Source organism: Ictidomys tridecemlineatus, chromosome 3 (assembly GCF_052094955.1).
Source record: "Ictidomys tridecemlineatus isolate mIctTri1 chromosome 3, mIctTri1.hap1, whole genome shotgun sequence".
In the NCBI taxonomy this organism is placed as follows: domain Eukaryota; kingdom Metazoa; phylum Chordata; class Mammalia; order Rodentia; family Sciuridae; genus Ictidomys; species Ictidomys tridecemlineatus.
The window spans coordinates 130,692,952-130,713,652 of record NC_135479.1 but is presented as its reverse complement, the minus strand read 5'-3'; the positions used below and the strand labels follow the sequence as shown (position 1 = coordinate 130,713,652).

General features: G+C 35.8%; 1 protein-coding gene across 7 annotated transcripts in view; it reads right to left on the bottom strand.

The window, feature by feature from the left end:
- The window catches only part of Map3k13 (mitogen-activated protein kinase kinase kinase 13), a 168,701-nt gene that overhangs the window by 41,863 nt on the left and 106,137 nt on the right, over positions 1–20,701 (bottom strand). For all 7 annotated transcript variants that reach the window (XM_040270166.2, XM_040270169.2, XM_040270168.2 and 4 more), the window contains one exon: positions 2,706–3,265. In XM_040270166.2, coding sequence (XP_040126100.2) covers positions 2,706–3,180 — 475 coding nt within the window. In that variant the 5' untranslated portion in view covers positions 3,181–3,265. The remainder of the gene's footprint in view (positions 1–2,705; positions 3,266–20,701) is intronic.

The window sequence follows — 20,701 nt, the reverse complement described above, 5'->3', positions numbered from 1 at the left end:
GGCCTCACTAAATTGCTGAGGCTGGCTTTGAACTTGGGATAGCCTCTGGAGTCACTGAGATTACAAGCGTGTGCCACTGTGCCTGGCCCTTATTTCCAATTTTTAATCCATATTGCTATTTAGTACTGCTTAACACAGGACTCCTCAAACTTTGTGTGACAAGAAACAACTTTAATTTCCTTGGAACCTAAAAATCATGAAGGCAGCTGAGAGTAGAATGTGTAGGGTATTAGTGTATGCATGAAAGAGAGACAGACAGATAGAATACGTATAACACAAAACTGATGAAGAATTTCTGCATGCAGCAGGAATGGATGCTGTGGTTGAAAAATCCTGAAAAGTACTTAGAACTGTAAGATTTACCAGTAAATCCCAATATACTTCTGGAGGATGGGTACTGAGAGAAAGTTGGTATTTGATTTATTTGGTATTTTCCTATTTCGGAAATAGGAAACACAGATGCATGAGGAAAGGGACTATGGTGACTGATGTCAATAGGTTCTTGTGGAAAAGCTGTCCATACTCTTGACTGAAAGATGAACAGACTGAAGGGAGGATCACAGAGTTTGAAATTCAGTTATTTACTTGTAAGATAAATAAAACAATCTCAACTTTGGTCTATATTTTTTTCTTTTCAGATTTTTTTTTTTTTTTTTTTTGGCAGGGAGGTATTGGGGATTGAACTCAGGGGCATTTGACCATTGAACAACATCCCTAGCCTTGTTTTATGTTTTATTTAAAGACAGGATCTCACTGAGCTGCTTACTGTCTCACCCTTGATGAGGCTGGCTTTGAACTCACAATCCTCCTGCCTCAGCCTCCTGAGCTGCTGGGATTACAGGCATGCACCACCCCACCCAGCTCTTTCCAGAATTTCTTGATGCTAGCACTCAAGAAAATAATCATTTAAATAAGGCCACAAGGAAATGTATCAAAAACTTTAAAAATAACAAATCTGGGCTGGGGTTGTGGCTCAGTAGTAGAGTGCTTGTCTTGCAAGCATTGATCCTCAGCACCACGTAAATAAATAAAATAAAGGTATTGTGCCCATCTACAACTAAAAAGAAGTCTTTAAAAAAACAAAAAAAAATCTGTTGGACTCAATGATTGTTCATCTAGGAATTTATACTAAGAACTAAACAAAGATATATGCAAAAATAAAGTGATAGACAAATATTCATTGCAATGTGACTTACAATCTCTAAAAATAAAAACAAATTCAGAGGTGAGCAATAGGAGATTCTTTAAATAAATGTTAGCACATTTGGACAATTTAATATTAGGTAGGCATTAAAAATTATGCTTAAAATATATTTAAGAAATAGACACAATGTTCACAATATGAATGAAAAAAATGCTACAAATAGTATGTCTCCATTTTTAAAAGTATATATAATGCACAAACAACATACATGCTGATTTTTTTTTTTTGTGGCACTGAGGAAGGGCTTCATTCATGCTAGACAAGTGCTGAGCCCAACGTAACATATTCTTAAAACATTAATAGTAGTTATTCTCAAGAGAGTAAGGATCATAGATTATTTTAACATATTTTAGGGAAGTTACTTTTATTTTTCAAATTCCATATATATGTTGCTTTTGTTATCAGTAAAAAGTCCTTTTAGAGAATAAAGTTAGGTTATAAAGAACATGAGGACCACGTGTTCCCCCTACTTCAAAAGTATAATACTTGAATTCTAATATATGAATACACATGTTATACAATAATGGCAACTGAAAAATCACTATTTAAAAAACTGTGGGATCTAGACATAATATTCTTCTCAAGACTGGTTAGATATTTTGTTCTTTCTTCAAAATGTGAGCTTTCTATACCTTTACTATAAAATAATAATTCCTTTTTACTGTAATCTAAGGTAGTCCTATGATCTTCAAGGACATTACCATGTGACTTCTGCTTGGTAATGAATTAGCCCAATGACCATCAGACTATTTTTTTCTTTTATTTTGAGATGAGGTCTTGCTATGTTGCCCAGCTTGTCTTTGAACTCCTGGATTCAAGTGATTCTTCCACCTAGTCTCCGAGTAGTTGAGATTAGAGACTCATGCCACTTTACCCATCAGACCTTTTTTTTTTTTTAATTTTTTTTTTAGTTGTAGATGGACACAATATCTTTATTTTTAATTAGTTAATTTTTTTATGTGGTTCTGAGGATCAAACCCAGGGCCTCATGAATGTGAGGCAACCTCTCTACCACTGAGCTATAACCCCAGCCTGGCCATCAGACCTTTTGATTATATAGACTAACAGTAAAAAAAAAAAAAAAAAAATGCTTAAACATGCACCCACTATGTGATTTATTTAAAAATTGTATATCTACACAACTATATTATAATATCAAATATATCTGAAGGCATTCATGAAAGTAGAAATTTTAAAAGAGAGAAAAAGAGGAGTTATAATATTTTTTTCTTATTTTAAACTCATGGATTGTGTTGTATGTTCTCTACTTTGGACACCACTAGACAGGATGACCATATAAGATGGGTTCCAGCCAAAAAGACACACCAAATGTGCATCTGGTCTATTTAGAAGATCTGAAGGGAACTGACATGGGGTAGTCATCTGACCTAGTTCTTTAACTGACCCACACATCAAAGGTTATCTAGGTTTCAATGTTGGAGGGAATGGTGCTGACGGTGCACTCATGCAAGAAGTCTTTGCCCTGCCCACACTGTCTCACCTTGCTGCTGTAATTTGTAATCGGTGGAGTACGCCTTCCCAATGATGTTCCACACAGGCCTTAGGCAGCCGAACAGTCCTTCAAGAAACCCCCCACTGCCGCTGCCTGACCTGCTGAACTGAATCTTGATGTCTTCAGTTGCACCCGTGTTCTCCCCGTCCACGGTGTTGCTGTTCCCCTGAGACACAGCCATCTCTGATTCATCTTGTTCCCTTAGCTGAAGAACACTGTTCTCGAACTGGTCCCTGGAATCCTCACTCACGCTGGTCAACACTGTTGTGGTGACCGGGCTGTTCATGCTGTCGCTCGGCTCTGTTCGCACGACCCCCTTTTCCTGGGGATCCTCAAGGAGCCTGGGTGGAGGGTGGTTCCCCATGGCTGCACGCTCATCCTGTAGTCCATTGAAGGTTTTGTTTTCACTCGAGGGGAAATGTGGAGAAGAGGAGCAGCTCAGGCGCTCCTGAGGGTTGGCCATCGTGCCATGAGTGTGACCAAGGTCCTGAGATGACACTCAGAGGATTATTAGAATAGAGGTCTGATGCACAAGAGGGCTCCCAAACCTGGGAAAACAAAAGCAGGGCCTCAGATCACTGTTTCTTTAGTGTCCTTACTACATCTGTTTATATAATAAAAACATTAAAATGATGAGGAGGATTAAATTGTGGTTTATTCCATTTGATGCAATACTGTTCACAATGAAAAATTATGTTGTGAAAGAATAATTAGTAACATGAAAAATTGTTCATGACATATCATTTAAAAGGGTTGGAACAAATATATATATATATATTCATTTAAAAGGATACACAAACACACACAAAAGAAAAAGACCAGAAGGATTCATCCAAAGAACTAACAATAGTTAATTGGTTAGATTTGGGAGCAGTTTAGAGTGTTGTGATTTTCAAGGTATTCCAAGCATTCTGTATTTATAACTTTCATTCCCCCAATCCTCTTTGCATACTGGGGACTGAATCCCAGGACCCTCTATCACTGAACTACACCCCCAGCACCTGTTATTTTTTATTTTGAGGTAGGGTCTTGCTGAATTGCCCAGGCTGGCTTCAAACTTGTGATCTTCCTTCCTCAGTCTCCAGAGTCATTGAGATCATAGGCATGTGCCACCATACCTCGCTCTGTTATCTTTTTAATCAGATAAAATGACTTCCTTTTCCACAAGGGAAATCAGTATATATATACCTACATTATTATAATTTATGTTACTATAAGTTACAACTAATTTTTTTCTCCTTGTTTTTTAAAGCCTTATCTTACTAGGGCACTGCTTTACTTTCTAAGACATTCATTAAGTCATGTAGACAAATGTCTTCTGTGTATGACAAAATAACTTCCTGAGATATCAATGTTTTTTATTATACAGCACCAAATCTGGAGCAACACAACTAAGCCCCAGCTCTTCAAATGTGTTCTTTACTTCTGATCTGTACATGAGTAATATGGGGCTATCTAACCTTTCAAACAGATTTGTTCTAGATCAGCCAGATCATGCAACATCATTCTTAAATTTGTTCAAAGCAGGATAAAACCCCAAAAGCACAGGAAACACATGAAAAAACACACAATCAGGATTTAAACTAAAATATTTTGCACAGCAAAGGAAAAAAAAATCAACAGAATGAAGAGTCAACCTCCAGAATGAGAGAACATATTTGCAAATTATACATCTGATAAGGTGTTAATATCCATAATATATAAGAAACTGAACTTAATAGCATAAAAAGAAATAATATGATTTGATATGGGCAACAGACCCATAGACATTTTTTCAAAAGAAGACATACAAGTGGGGCTGGAGATATGGCTCAAGAGGTAATGTGCTCGCCTGGCATGTGCAAGGCGCTGGGTTTGATCCTCAGCACCACATAAAAATAAAATAAAGATGTGTGTCCACCAAAAACTGAAAAATAAATATTAAACAAATTCTTTCTCTCTCTCTCTTTAAAAAAAAAGACATTCAAGTGGCCAATGGGTATATGGAAAAATGTTTGACATAACTAATAATCAGGAAAGCGCAAATTAAATTAAAGTGCAAATTAAAACCACAAAGAGATATCACCTTACTCCCGTTAGAATGGCTATTCTTCAAAAGGTAAGTGCTGGCAAGGATGTGGAAGAAAAAGTAACCCCTATAAATTGTTAGTGGAATGTAAATAAGAAGAGCCATTATGAAAAACAGTATAGCAGATTCTCCAAAATTTAAAATTAGAATTACTATATGGTCCAACAATACCACTACTGGTTATTTATCCAGAGGAAATGAAAACCATTTTAAGGAATCTCTTGCACTCCCATTGCCACTGCAGCACTATTAATAAGAAATGGAAACAACCAAAGTGTCCATTGATGGATGAATGAATAAAGAAAATATGGTACATTTGCATACTGGAACATTATTCAGCTATGAAAAAAGATTAAATCCTGTCATTTGTGACAATGTGGATGCAACTAGAGAATATTATGTTAAGTGATGATAAGTCGGGTACAGAAAAACAAGTGTCATATGAACTTACTCACATGTGGAATCTAATATAGTTGATCTCATAGAAGTTGAAAATAGAATAGTTACCAGAGATTGAAGTTGAAAATAGAATACTAGTTACCAGAGATTGGATCAAGTACAGGGGAGGAACAATGGGGAAAGGTTGGTCAATAGGTTATTAAGTTACAGTTAGAAGGGAGAAATAAATTCTGGTGCTCTATTCCACAGCAGGGTGACTATAAGTAATGATAATGGCTTTATTTCGAACAATCTAAAAGAAAGGATTTTAAATGTTTTTCCACAAAAAAATTGATAAATGTTTGGGCAAACAGATAGGTTTACCCTGATTTGAGTGTTATACAATGTATATATATATATATATTAAAACATCACATGGTTCCCCATGGATATGTACAAAGTTTACATGTTAACTAAAAATAGATTTAAAATTTTCATGTGAGGGCCTGGGTCAATCTTCAGCAACACACACACACACACACACACACACACACACACGTATGGTTTTTAATTAAAAAAAATCATTCAAAGTATATTTTATGAAAAATTTACTTTTTTTTTGCATTTCCCTATATAATATTCATTTGCTCCTTCACTCTGTATTAGGCACCTAGAACATGCTAAAGGCCAGAGTATAAAAATGACTTCACTTTATTGAAAGCCAAAAGACAAGACTGGCAAAGATTGACATTGCAGTGCTTATCAGGAATTCAGTGCTCTGACAACACAGAAGAGGGAGGGATAGTTCAGGGAAAGTGCTTAAAAATGGTAACTTTTGATTCATTTGAAGGAAGTGTATGAATTCTTCAAGTGTGAGTGAGAGAAGAGGGAGAAGGCATTACTGGTACAGGGGAAAGTGTGAATTAGGGCAGGGATGAAAGACTCTGGGATAGATGAGAAATCCAGAGTGGCTGGAATGCAGGCTACTTGGTGTACACAGAGAAGGACTTAAAGGACAGATAGGGGCTTGATTGAAAGTTTTGGATTTTAGTCTGAGCCATAGTATCCTCTATTGAGGATTATGGATAAAATTAGACCATTCCCATTTTATTATTTTCCCTCCTCATTATTGAGACCCACATTTTAAGCCTTTTTTTCCATTTATATAATTTATGAATAACGTGTGTTTGTGAACCAATGAAAATATCCTATCTTCTATACTCTCATTCATTCAACATTTAATGAGCTCCTATTATATGCTGCACAATGGTGTTAGGCGTTAACAAATGGTGCTAGATTCCTACCATTTGGTGCTTACAACCTAGAGGGAAAGACCAATAACAACAGCCACATGGTTACACATTGTATAAACGTATGTTCAAGGTGCCATGGGAGCTCAGAAAAATATATGGAATACATCTAGAGATGTCATGGAAGAAGCTTTGAATTGGGTGTTGAAGGGTTAATTAGGGAGTCTTTAGGAAAGAAAGACTGGTTATTCCACATAGGTTTGGGGAACAGTAAGAGACAACTCTTAGAAAAGATAGGCAAAAGTCAGACTGTGGTGGAGCTGAGTGATAAGCTAAACCTTTATATTTTATCCTTCAGGCAATAGAAAGCCATTAATAAGTTTTGAGTAGGTGAGGGATTTGGTCCTAAAATAAAATAAATTAAGATTATATCTACAGAAGTGGAAATTGGATTGAAGGGAAAGGCTAAATGTTCAGTTAGAAGTTCAACAAAAAAAATGATGATGGCCCTAACTAAGGCAGTATCAATGGCAATCAAGAGAACAGGACAGACTTAAGAGGTTGAATTGGTAAAGGTTAGGAATTAATCATACACATGAGGATAGAAAAAAGGGGAGAGGGGAAGAAAGCCTTTTCAAGTAACTTATTCGGGATACGGATAGATGGACAGTGTTGATAACTGAGATATGAAAGACCAAAAGAAATGAAGGTTTAATAAGGAGATAATTAGCTTAGTTAAGGAAGTAGAGAATTTAATTAAGGTCCACTGTGTGTCATGCACTAAAATAGGCTTTTATTTATGTTTTCTCATTTGAAAAGTAGACTTTGTAGAGAAGAATTTAAAAAGAGGTAAAGATGAGGGCTCATTTAGCTCAGGTACAGAAGTTTCTAAATAGTAAAAGTTAAAGATGTATTTGGTGAATGTACTTGGAGCAGTTCCATGCATCAGGTTAGGTTCTATGGACACAGAACATTATCGTTACCATTACTATTTTGGTGGGAGGGACTGAAGATTGAACCTGGTGTGTGCTCTACCACTGAGCTACATTCCCAGCCTTTTAATTAATTATTTTTTAAAAAAATTTTGAAATAGGGCCTTGCTAAGTTACTGAGGCTACCATGGAATTTGTAATCCTTCTGCCTCAGCCTCCCAAAATGCTGGGATTACAGGTATGCACCATCATGCCCAGTACCATTATTAATTTTAATAATAAGTAAGACAGAGTGATTTATAATTGACAGCACTGTTTGCACTATCAGCTATGTACTGGTAAATCAACTCTCCAAAACAACAGGCATCTGATTTGTAGTGTTTGTTTATTTCCCCAGTATAAATACTCCCACCATAGCAGATTTAAGCTAATAGTGGTTTAACATCTTGCTTACAAAGTTTCTAAATATTTGACAATTGGCTCCTACAAACTGGCATATAAGCCAGCTCTATCACCATAATCCTTATCATACTGACATTCACATTTTGCAAGAGAAGTAAGAAAATTTTATAAGGCAATATATTAAGTGGTGGAGCATGAATTAAAATCCATCTCAAAATTCAGGTTCCCAAATCCCCTTGCCTTTTTTAAATAACATGATGGAACTTCTTATGATAATCCTTCACTTTATATTAGAGTTCTTAATAAGTTAAAAAATGAGGTTGCCTGTAGTCATTGGATATAAACATTTGATCACCTGTGAAAGAAACTCAGAGCATGAAATCATAAATCCTCATTTTTCACAGAAGGAAACTAAGGCCTGGAGAGAGGTATATGCTAAATAAAGATCATAGAGTCAGCCCTGAAAAATCAGATTATTTTTCCTAACCCCACTCTCTTCTGTACCATGCTGTCTCTGGAAACTTTTCTAGCCTTTCAAAGTTCACAAACCACTTGAGGAGTCATTAATTACATTAAGGGAATCATTCCCCTCTCCCCAAGATGAATGAACCATATTCTGTTATACAGAACTGGGAGGGAAGGAAGACGATAATGAGGGCAGGAGTAGCTATCACAGGATAAATGAGAGAGGTAGGACTTGAGATGAACCTCTGGAGACCACATGTGATAAAGGGAAGGAAATCAGGGAGGAAGAAGTATTAGCAGAGGCAGGGAAGCAGGAATGACCAGAGCATGTGTGAGAGGGCAGATGACCCAGGAAATAATAAAATAGCGATTAAGGTTGAGGAGCAGGGCAGAACAAAAGAAACCCCGGCCTCCACACATGGGCTTGGAGAGTTTTTGATCAGATGCAGGTGATTCTTCCTATTAAACACATTTAGAGAGATCACTTTAACTGGATGAGGTTAGGTTAAGAGGAATTTAAATTCTAGGGCATGGAGAAATCTAGGCATTGGGAAGCTGCCTAGGAAAATAAGGTTGGAAGAAAAAGAAAAAAGAAACAAGAGTTGGAAGTCTTTTTTCAGCAGGAGAGTTGGCTAACTGACCTCCATTCTCCCTACAGCCTCCTCCCCACTTGTTTCTTGGTGCTCATTTCTAAGCTTTGACATTACAGATCTCCTCGTTTTGTTTTCTTGCTGTCACCAGTCACAACCTTGGGCTGTCTCTTGTCTTTGACCTTTCTGACCTTGCGCTGCCTCCTCTCTTCTAAGACTGCTGACTTCATACTATCTGACTGGCCACACTGCCTCAGCAGTTATTTCCAGTCTGCTTTGCCACCGGGACTCCTGCCTATCCTAGATAGGTCAGGACATACATTAGGCTATTGGCTTACATTAAATTGGAGAATCATGCAAGTCCCCAAATGTAGATGTGAATTTCAGTCAAATATCTATTTGTATAATTTATTTTTTTTTAAATCAAACTACAAGTCTTCATATTAATTCCTGGTAAATTTCCATTTTTTTTCTTTCTGTTTTTGAGTTTCATCATATTGCAAGGAGTACATACACTTTTGTTTCATAATCTCTTCTCATTTCTAGGAGGGTAAGGGTAGGTGTGAAGTGGACTTATCCCATGGGAACGGGAAATGACTCTAATCACAATAATCACATGCAGTTTGATATTTAAGAGAGCAAGGTAAAGCAGGACATTCATATAGTTCACCCCACTTGTTTTACATGAAAATCAAACCTCAAATTGCTGATTTGCTCAAACTAACAGTTAAGTGGTGGCAGAGCTAGGACAAATTCTCTTTCCTCAACCTAACCCCTTCTACTAACCTGGGTGTTTGTTAAGCAAAGAGAAACAAATATCGAACTACCATGACCACTAATGACAGAAACAATAGTAATTCAGAGTGTTATTCTAGGCCTGGGGTGTGGCTCTGTGGTCGATGCTTCCCTATTCAAGAGGCCCAGGGTTTAATCCCCAGCACCACAAAAACAAACAAATAAAAACTCAGTGCTATTCTAGACGTTTTAAAGCTACTCCCAAACACAAGCACCCAGAACATCCTAAAACATCCCTGCACCTCTCCACAGAGCAGTAGAGATTGCTATTACTGGGATCCAGCACTCCTCTGGGTGGGCTGAGGTTAGGTCCATCTTAAGGTGTGTGTAAAGATGTGCAGCTAGATAGGCTTTCCTCGTGTTATTCATTTCCTCATGATATTCACCAGGAATATCAAGTCCAACGTGAACCAAGAAAGGCAGAAAAATTGAGAAGCACAAGAACAAAGGGAAAGAAAAATCATCACCATGACTATATTCAAATATGATCAGAACCGACTCTACATTTAAGAAGAGTGTAGGAGGATAAAAATATCTAAATTTTACCTGTGTTTGTATATACACCCACACGCTGCCACTGCTCAGTGAAGAAACTGGCAAGTGGAAGTGGAGGGAATGCAGGAGGCCCAAACTGGGCTGCCTTTTGCTCTTAGCTCCTCTCTCCCTGACCCAGTTTGGTTTAGATACCCTCAGGACAACTGACCATTCTTCTTTGAATTCATCAGTGCTATGGTTTGGCTATGAGGTGTCTCCCCACAGCTCTTGTATGAATGAAGGAATATGAGAGTGTGGCCTCAGCAGTCCATCCAAGTTTGAAGAGACTAACTGGGGGTGACTGCCGGCAGGCATGTGTGGCTGGAGGAGGTGGGTCACTGGGGGCATGTCTTGGAGGAGTGCATCTGCCCATGACCCACCCCCCTCTCGTTTTTTTTCTCTCTCCCCCTCCTTCCCAGCTGACACCAGGTAAGCAGTTTTCCTCTGCCTCAGTAGGACTTACTATGAGAAGCCCATAGATGAACCAAGGTGATATTTCTGCTGCTACCCTTCTGTCTCACCTTAGGCCAAGGAAGTTGGCCAATCATGAACCAAATCTCTGAGCCTTCCTTTCACTAAGTTGTTCTTATCATGTATTTTGGTCCCAGTGACACAAAGCTGACTAACAAAATGAGAAATCATTGCTAGTAGTTATTAGAAGGAAAGGAAATGAGGCAAGATTTTGAAACATTGAGAGTTAAATGTTTCCATTTTTTCAAAATAAGGACTGTCAGAGAGGTAAAGGGCAAGGTTAGAATGTCAGCTTTCTCAGTAGGACTTGCTATGAGAAGCCCATAGATGAACCAAGGTGATACTTCTGCTGCTACCCTTGTGACAGGTTCTGGGTCTACAGGGAGCACAAAGTGAAGCTCCGTATCTTCCCTGGAGGCACACTTTCTTGGCCTCAAGAGGAGGAAGTGGTTTATGCAAAATTAGTAGGCAAGGGTTGGAGACAGCAGCAGCTGTGCATTTGGCAGAGCCTTGCCAATTTCTGGAAATTACCTTGGATTTGTGCCATGATCTCGGGACGCAGCACAGAAAAAGGAATGGATGGGGCAATCTGGGCATATGGCCCTCAAAGTCTCAGGTTTTATTATACAATTTTCCCCATGTTGCTAATTGAAGATAATGGTCATAATTTGAATTTTATATCATAAAAAAAGTAAATCAAATATTTTGGAAAGTTGAACACCACAAATACAGTTTTCAGTGTGACTAAAATTGAATAGAATTTTAAATTAAGCATTATTTTTATGAGATGTAGTGACTGATGATGAACTTTTCCCAGCTGATCTTCTCTTGCTTTTTCTTACCTATTTCTTAGATAAATGTGCTATTGCCATCTTAACTTTCTGGTCACTTCTCTAAAATTCATATACCAGACTTGAGAGGATAAAGGGAATTTCTTCTATAAGGGGTAATCAATCCTATTTTAAAACTGGGATGAAGTTATTTATTTATAGTAATAAAAAATGAACTTTCTAGCATAGAAGTCTGTCACCCAGATCTTGGTTTGAACTTTAAAAAGTTATATAGCTTTTTCAAATGGAGTTACACAATGTAACTATGAAATTTCAAATCAGATAAATAGAATGGCCTACAATTGTGCCTTTACCCCACTTGCTGTCTTAACAGAACCATATGTTAGACTTCTTTTTGAAAGGGCAATGATAACTAACTTCACATCAACCAAATCCACTGACCTACTATCTCATTCCATCTTCTTAATAATGCTATATTCAATAATCAGGAATTCAAAAATATTGATTCATTGCTTACCATGTGTTTATATTTTTGGTAAAGACTATGAACGCTTAATAATATCAATGTACAAATGGTCTCTAACTTACAATGTCTTAGCTTGCTTATTTTGTTTCTATAATGGTGCAAAAGCAATACACATTCAGTAGATATTGTATTTTGAATTTGGATCTTTTTCTGGACTAGTGATATGTGGTATGACATTCTCTCAAGATGCTGGGCAGCCTCAGTAAACTGCAGATCCCAATCAACCATGTGACTACAAGTTATGATGTTTGTCAGGTTAGGTATATTAAATGCACTTGGATACTTCAGGAGTTTATAGGGATATAATCCTATAGTGAATTGAGGAGCATCTGTACGTTGGAGTCAGCAAAAAATAAAAATTACAAAAGGACAAATCCTCCATGGTGATGGATTACTTCTGCATATCAGATCTATAACTGTGATTGAAGTTAAAATAAATTTACAGTAGATTTTTTGTTAAAACTAGGAATTTATCCCATAGATGCTGTACCTCTGAGCTATATTCCCAGCTGTTTTTTAATTTTATTTTGAGGCGGGGTATCACTAAGTTGCTGAGGTTGGCCTTGAAGTTGTATATGGTAGGTTCTTTTTCCTCCACATTTTTTTATTGGTGCATTATAGTTGTACATAATGATGGGATTTGTTGTTACACATTAGTACATGTGTACAATATAACAATATAATTTGGCCAGTATTATAGTTGGTTTAAAATGAATAAGATGCTTTATTTTCAGAGCTATAGTCTGTAAATTCATCAAATTACAGAAATGTCTATCAATCCTCTGGGTTCAATCCCCAGTACTACACATACACACACACACACACAAAAAAAAAAAAAAAAAAAGCAAAACAAAACAACAACAAAAAACCTCAACAGTGGTTCCTCATATGTCCCTAAAATTTCTATAATTAGCATGTATTATTTGTTTAATCAGAAATTTCAATCCAAATTTTTGTTGCTTTAAACATTTAAATTAATAAGCCAACTTTTCTACATTTGCAGAAATGAAAAATGATATGAAGTTAAGAACATTGTCAGGAAATCATTGTCAGTATATGCTGTCAACAAGAATAATTATAAATTCAAAACAAAAAATGAATTCAAACAGATGATAATAAGGAAATAAAAGTTCACAGCTTCTCTTTGTGTTTACCTTTTCTAGTGAGAATCATATTCAAAATATAAAAGGTAGAGCAATCATGACTAAAAGAACCGAAATTTAAAATGGGTGATGATATAGTAAGAACATATGATTAATTCCAAGTCCTAAAGTCCAAATGTATTACATGTTAAGGCACTAAAACTCCTGCATTTAGGATCCACCAAATAACCTTTTATAAAGAATTACCTTTGGTAGCTGTGAGCAAGATAGTCGTTCATGCAAAAGCAGAAGGTAGAGAAATACTCTAATTTAAAAAAAAGGAATAATATATATATAGAACTATGAACTTGGGTTGGGCCTTGACAAAAGCATCAAGTATAAATTAAATAATAAATTCTAGTTCCTTTCTTTTCATTTCCTGTTATTTTATGACTTTTCCCTCTTTTTATGGAATTCTATGATAAATAGTTTAGGACAACAAGGATTGAAATAACAATTGAAATTATTTAAACATTATTTTTCAAAATTAAAAGTATTTTTAAAAGTTCAGGCTAAATGAACATTTTAATTTTGTTTTGCAATCAATAAAATATATTCAGACCCATGTACCTTATCTCGACAGCCATATTGTAAGGGCATAAGAGGGAAGGCACTGGAGGAAGATAAACGTGGATTGAAATCCTAATCATTAACTTGACCTTAACTCTCTTGTCTAAACTTCAATTTTGTAATCCATAACAAGTGATAAGCATAGAATCCATCTCACAGAGTAGGAGATAATAGGAGATAATACTGGATGATTATAGGAGATAATACTGTACCACACCTGGTATAGAGTGAACTCTCAATATGTTAGTCATCTAAGTCTTTAACAGAAAAGCTAGAATAAACCAATACATGTCAGCATGTTCAACATATATGTAAAATCAAAGGGAATAAAAAGAAGGGCCAGGGAAGACAAGAGTTTCTTAAAGAAAGTAAAAAGATGAGAGAATGAAGGAGTGGAATAGATCAATACATAGATTAAGCTTGTAACATTCATTTAAAATTACAAATGAGAACACATAAAAAAATCAATAAGCAGTTAGATACAAGGTCAAAAGGCAAAAATAATATGAACAGGAGAGAGAAACTTCAAGAATATGTAACTTCTTTTTCATATTGAATTTCCTTTGTCTTTAATTATAGAAATTATTTTTACATTCCAGTCTTTAATAAATTGCAAAAAAAAAGGAAAACTCAGTACAGCTGCAATATTTGAAAGAATATTTATTCTGTACAGTTCTGTTATTTGGGAGGAGAAAAAATTAATTCCCATGTTTTTAACATTGCTATATTAAATTAGGAGATGATTTTATCGATTTAAAAAAATATCTCTAGGAAAGCACCACTTATACTTTAAACAAAAGAGCAATGTGAACAAAAGAGAATCATTTCAGAGTTGCGTCCTAAGGGGTGATTTTGGAATTTTTCCCTAGAGATCTGCAGGTTTCTGCACCATGCTATCAACACATGAAGCCTGCCTGACTTCTGGACACAGCCTTCTTCTACGCTTGTGTCACCACCTTCCTGTCAGTGTTACTCTGTCTTCTGACAGCTTACTTTTACTTTTCTGAAGAAGACCCTCAAGAAAAAGTCTAAGAAGTTTTCTGTGGCTCTAGGCCTACAGAACTCTGTATAATAGCAACTCCTTCCAAGTTAGGAAAATCTTTTTAAAAATATCCTTAGGCGACAAATTTATCATTGTTGTAAAATGTGTGAATTCTAAATTCAAACTTCCTGGGCCCTCATACTGATTCTGTCACAGGCAAGTTACTTAGCTTGGTTTGTTTCCTTAGAGCATTGTAATAAGCATTAAGTGAGATATTACTTGCAGATTATTTAACCTATTACCACTACAGAGCAAGCATGCAATAAAATTTGCTAGTTACATTTTAATTAATAAACATTTGATTCTAAAATGAGAACATATATGCTTTACTATAATCTATATAATTAAAAGAATAGCTCAAATGAGAACATAAATTTTAAAATAAATTTGTCCTTGGTCATTTTAGGGATATGACTATGGAAAAATAGCAATCTTACAGTGGCCCCAAAGAATGGTTATTTCCTTTTTTTTTTTTTTTTAATGAAAAGACCATTTACCTCCAAGCAGTTAAGAAATAAGAAATGAAGGATTCAGTGTCATTATTCCACTACTCTCTGACCCCAGGCTTTCAGACCATTCTGACTTTTCTAATAGTCTCTATGTCTTATCTGGTTTGAAAAAAAATAATAATAATTTGAAGAACTATAGATGTTGAAAGAATAGGTAATCTCTCTAACTGGGAGATAGTAGAAGTAGGCACGTTAGTAATTTGATGATGAAAATAAGAACCTATTTAATAATTACTTCTAATAAATGTCACATTAATATATAACTATAATTACTTATTAGGTCACATATTTCTCTCTTTGTAGATGAAGTGTGTTGCTAAAGAAAAAAATAAACAGAATCTAATTACAGAATAATTCATATTCCAAATATCCTAGGGATTAAACTGAAGGAAACTTTTGAACTTCACATAATCATTTTTCTGAAGTCTTGTTGAATACTGTCTATATGATGCATGAGCATGAGAAGTAGGTACTGTCACTTAAGTTACTATATGAGTCCAGGTCCCGGAAATAAACAGATGGCACACTAAAATGGGACAAAGGAGAATTTAATAAAATAGACTACTTACAAAGGAGAGGGCAGGAGAAGCAACAGGGATGGCGCTGTGCCCTATGCACCCTAGAGTTAACAACAACCAGGAGGCTGTTAACTAGCAAGAGAAAGAATGATTGCATAGTTACAGAAGGCCATTCAACAAGAACTGTGGCCTTTGGTAGAGTGTTGAAACCAAAGTGTGGTGACCTGAGAAGGAGGGAGCCAGAGAAATTTAAATTGAAGCCTAACTTCAAGTTCTTCCTGTCCTCTGAGATTCTGCAAGTACTTCCCATTAGTTGAACAATGGTCCCATTAGAAAACCAGAGGGCAAAGAAGTGCACTGAGGCACTCCACGTGTGTCAGCCTCCAGAGGCACAGAACAGGGTGCATGAGAAGGACAGAATAAAGTGAAATCTATCTTAAGTATCACATCAGTGGAGAGAGCCTGCTGCTAAAGGCAGAGATGTCCTGGCCAAAGCTAGAAATGCAACTTGTAGAGCTGAGTCCCTGCTACAGGAGGCCTGCCTCTGGCTTTCGGACTTTTTGGTTTGGTGAGAAAACTGTAACTCTGGTGTCAGTCAAAGGCTATATAGATACTGGCTACCATTGAATAATTTGTTCTTCCTGCCTGGGCTGAAGTCTGAGGAATCTTTTCCCCTCTAAATACAAGCATTACAATTTATTACATTTGGGTCATTCACATGTCTCAATACATGTAGTATGCTGAAAAAGCATTTTTATCAATGAAACCTAAATGATATTCATATTATGATTAAATATTTATAGTGGAAACAGCTTGCTACACAGGGGTTCTGAAAAATGGGGACAACTTTCCTCAAAGGCTTTGTGTATTAAATGAGATCATAGACATGAAAGTGCTTTTCAAGCTATTAAGTGGCATTCTGAAGTGGGCTGTTGTTATTAAAATAGATGCTGGCTCTAGGGAGGTGACAGCAAATGTACTGCTTATCAAGAACTGGCTAGCTTTGCTGTCGGAATTTTATGACTCTGAGAAAGTGACAGAGGAGGGAAAAACTTTAAAAATGAAATTATATTATGAAAGTTCTCATTTCCCATCAATTTCCTTGACAGTGTTTGGATTGTTTAGTTGAACAGTAAAATATAACTGAAATAGGGATATGAATAAAACACATTCTGCATGTGTTTTATATTTTATTATATCATTGCCAGTTTGACATATAGAGCTACTGAACAGGGTTGGTAACAGACTTCAATGAAATATTTGGAAGTTCTCTCAAAACTACGTTCTACACACTGTTCCTAGTCCTGCATGTACTTGGCAGGCAAAGTGCCATCAGGGTCCTTCTGCCACCCTTTCATAGCTTCTGGTTTTGCATAAGAATGCTAGAATTATAGATTGTTCCGATTGGAAAAGGAGCAGTGAATGGGCCATGACTTCTTATTTTTCAGGAGAAACTTCTAATTCTCATAAATTGGTGAGTTTACTGGAGAATCAAGTATCAACATTGGGATCTTTTGCTTCTCTTTTTTCTTTCCTATTCAGCCCCAGCACTTAGAAAAGGACAGAGATAACATCATAAATTCACTTTTTGGTTAACAGAACTTTACACAAACACATAGCAATGTGATAAACAATATATTGACAATAGCTAAATTTACTGAGATTACGTGTCACCCCTGCCCTAACACTTTCCGTATGTAACTTCTTCAACCCTGACATTAACCCTTTGAGAAAGGTATAGTTATTACCCCTGGTAACAAATGATGAAAAAACTGGAGCATGGAGAAAATTTAAATAACTCACTGGCAGCTACTAAGTGATGAATATAGGAGTTGAACCCAGTTCTACTCAAGCTCCAGAGCCTGACCCAAGCCCAAGCCTAAACCCAAGCCCTTAACCACATTCTACTATCAAAACGATAAAGGATTCCACTAAGAAAGGTCTTAATCAGAAAAATATGGAGTTGACTCACATCTGACCTTGAGACAAGATTTTAATTAGGATGAAAGCAAGTGGGTAATTTTAAAATATGTTCATTCTAGAATGTGTAAGGAGTCTATGGATTGAACCTAGGTCCTCATGCATAGTAAGTTGGCAAGTGCTCTACACTAAGCTACATCCCCAACTTGTTTTTTAAAATTTTTATTTTGATAAAAGATCTTGCTAAGTTGCCTAGTGTGATCCTCCTACCTCAGACTCCCAAATAGCTGGAATCACAGGTGTGATTCATTCTGTTTTGATGTTAAGACTCTATACCTATTCTGTCCAATGTAGTAGCTTCTAGTCACACATGGCTATGTAACTTAAAGTTAAAATGAAATAAAATTAACTAGTGCAACTGAGAAGCTGAATTTTTAAATTTAAAGTGCTTAGTAACAGGGCTGGGGTTGTGGCTTAGTGGTAGAGCACTTGCCTAGCATGTACGAGGCACTGAGTTTGATTCTCAGCACTACATATAAATAAATGAATAAAATAAAGATCCATCAACATCCTAAAAAAATTTAAAAAATAAAATAAAGTGTGGCTAGTGGTAACAATTTTGGACAATACAAAATAGAACATTTCCATCATCACAGAAAATTCTATTGATCAGCACTGCTCAAATGCACTGTATTCATATTAGCTAATATTTTTTTTGTGAGGATTAATCAAGACTTTTGCTTCCCTTTGTACATAGGGATTTTCTAATGCCTAGAACTTCACTAACTACTATAGAATAACAGGTTTTCAACTAAAGTTTAGTATAATACAGTCCTTAAAAGTGATTTAAGTATGGGCACATTCTAAAAAAGGTTTATTTGGATCAAATTAAAAGAGAGATGTTTTTGCTTGTTTGTTAGGATTTTCCAAGAGTTCACAGCCAGGTATCTAAAGTCATCAAAAGAGCCAGAGGAATAATTTTCAAATGTCTGAATGGGTTCAACAGTTAAGGCAGAAAACTAGGTGAGGGTTAGTGAAGGGAAAGGTGGATAGGATCTGAGGTTTTTACCAAATCATGAGCAGCTCATGTCACTTCTCAGAGAAGACTATATTACAGATATTCAGGTTGAAAGCTCCAGGTAGTAGAGTAAAGCACTCTAGACTAAATACAATGTCAAATTAAATACAGAAGTAATTAAAATTAGTGAGAGATCCTATTGTTTTTGACTTTTACATTTCTCCTCATTTAACATTGCCTTTGCTCACATAAGTATTTCTGAGTTTTAATTTTTTTAAGTAATGATTCAATCTAGATGATATCCTAGAAAACATATGATAGAACATTTTGAACTTAACTAAAAATAGAAATTTGAAATTGGCAAAGATCAATAATTTTTCACTTATCCCGTGTCATGGTTTTGAAATGTACATTTGACATTGTGCTAGAGATAATCCATATCTATTATTTAATTATTCATTGGGGTAGTTTCCATTTCAACTCCCAATATATTGCTGAAATTTGCAGACTTCTAGAGGATCTTTGATAAGTTCCATCTGTCCAAAATGAGTATGACAAGGAAGAACATCAATAAGTATTAAATATTTATTCTAAGTGTTAAAACAATAATAAAGATATAAAATAATTCTAGTGGAAAGAATAATAAGAATAATAATCTCTGTGACAGCAAACAGTATATAGTTCCTCAATACAAAGATGAAGATTAGAGGACGAAATTTAAAAATATCTAGCTGCTTCCCTTATTGAAATTACAATTCAAATCATTACAAGTGCACTTTTTAATATAAGTGTTCCTTAAAAGTCACATATGAACTTTTTTTTAAAAAAGTCAACATTTAAACATTACCAATAGAACTCACTATTTGAAATAACATTGGAAAATCTATTTGCAAAGTGGAGAGTCATTCTAAAATGCTAACAATTGCTTTATTGTTGCACTTGTTTGGTTAATTTTATTTTCTTCTGTTTTAGTGTCTGGTTATCAGTTGATTTATTAGTCACTGACTCTCAGAGAGCTTGGTAAATCTGCCTGAGTAGTTAGTGTTTCATGGTCTGGGAAATCAGATAACCAAACCAGTTAGAACTGTGTGTAAAACAATAGGTATGCACAAAGGCTTAAAAGCTCTTCTCATAAGTAAACTGTGAGTTTCAGTTTGTTTTGTTTCCTAAGAGTCAGGGTCTCCACATGTTGCCCTGGCAGGCATCAAACTCCTGGGCTCAAGTGATCCTCCTACCTCAGCATTCCCAGTGACTGAGACTGCGCTTATGCCACTGTGCCCAAGTATTAAACTATGAAGTTTTTGTGCATAAACTTCACCTGGACTCTGTAACATCAATTCTGGCAATGTGAGAACATTTTTTCCCTTTATTTTCTGTTTTTTACTGGTATTCTAAATAACTGATTGCAAATTCCTGTGTATATACCTAGCTGTTCTTAAAACAGCATTATCTACAATTTCAACATCTTATAAACTGAGAATGAGAAAAGATAAAACTCTACTTCAAGAAGCTAGGAAATGTCAGTGATCCTGTTAGCCTAATACTTTGCTTCTGACAACAGCTTTGAACGGGACATATTTTTTTGTGATGTCTACTTCCAAAAGGAATGGGTATAACACAAATATCACTTGCTTCCCTTAGTAGTCCATTAAAGAATCATATTCACATGTTGAACTTATTTTATATTAAACCTCCCTGCCTTTATTTTATCACTAACACTTAAAATTATAAATAGACCCCAGATACAGGAGTCTTGCTTGTAATCCTGGCTACCTGGGTGCCTGAGGCAAGGGGATGGATACAAATTAGAGTCCATCCTGGGTAACTTAGTGAGATCCAGTCTGAAAATAAAAAATATAAAGGGCTGGGCATATAGTTCAGTGGTAGAGACTGAACTACAATTCAGAATTCCATTCAGAGTACTGAAAGAAAAAATATATGTATGTATGTATGTATATGTGTGTGTGTGTGTGTGTGTGTGTGTGTATATATATATATATATATATAAATTGAATGAATTTATCAAAACTACTGTTTTCTCCAGAATCTTCCAGAGAATCAGG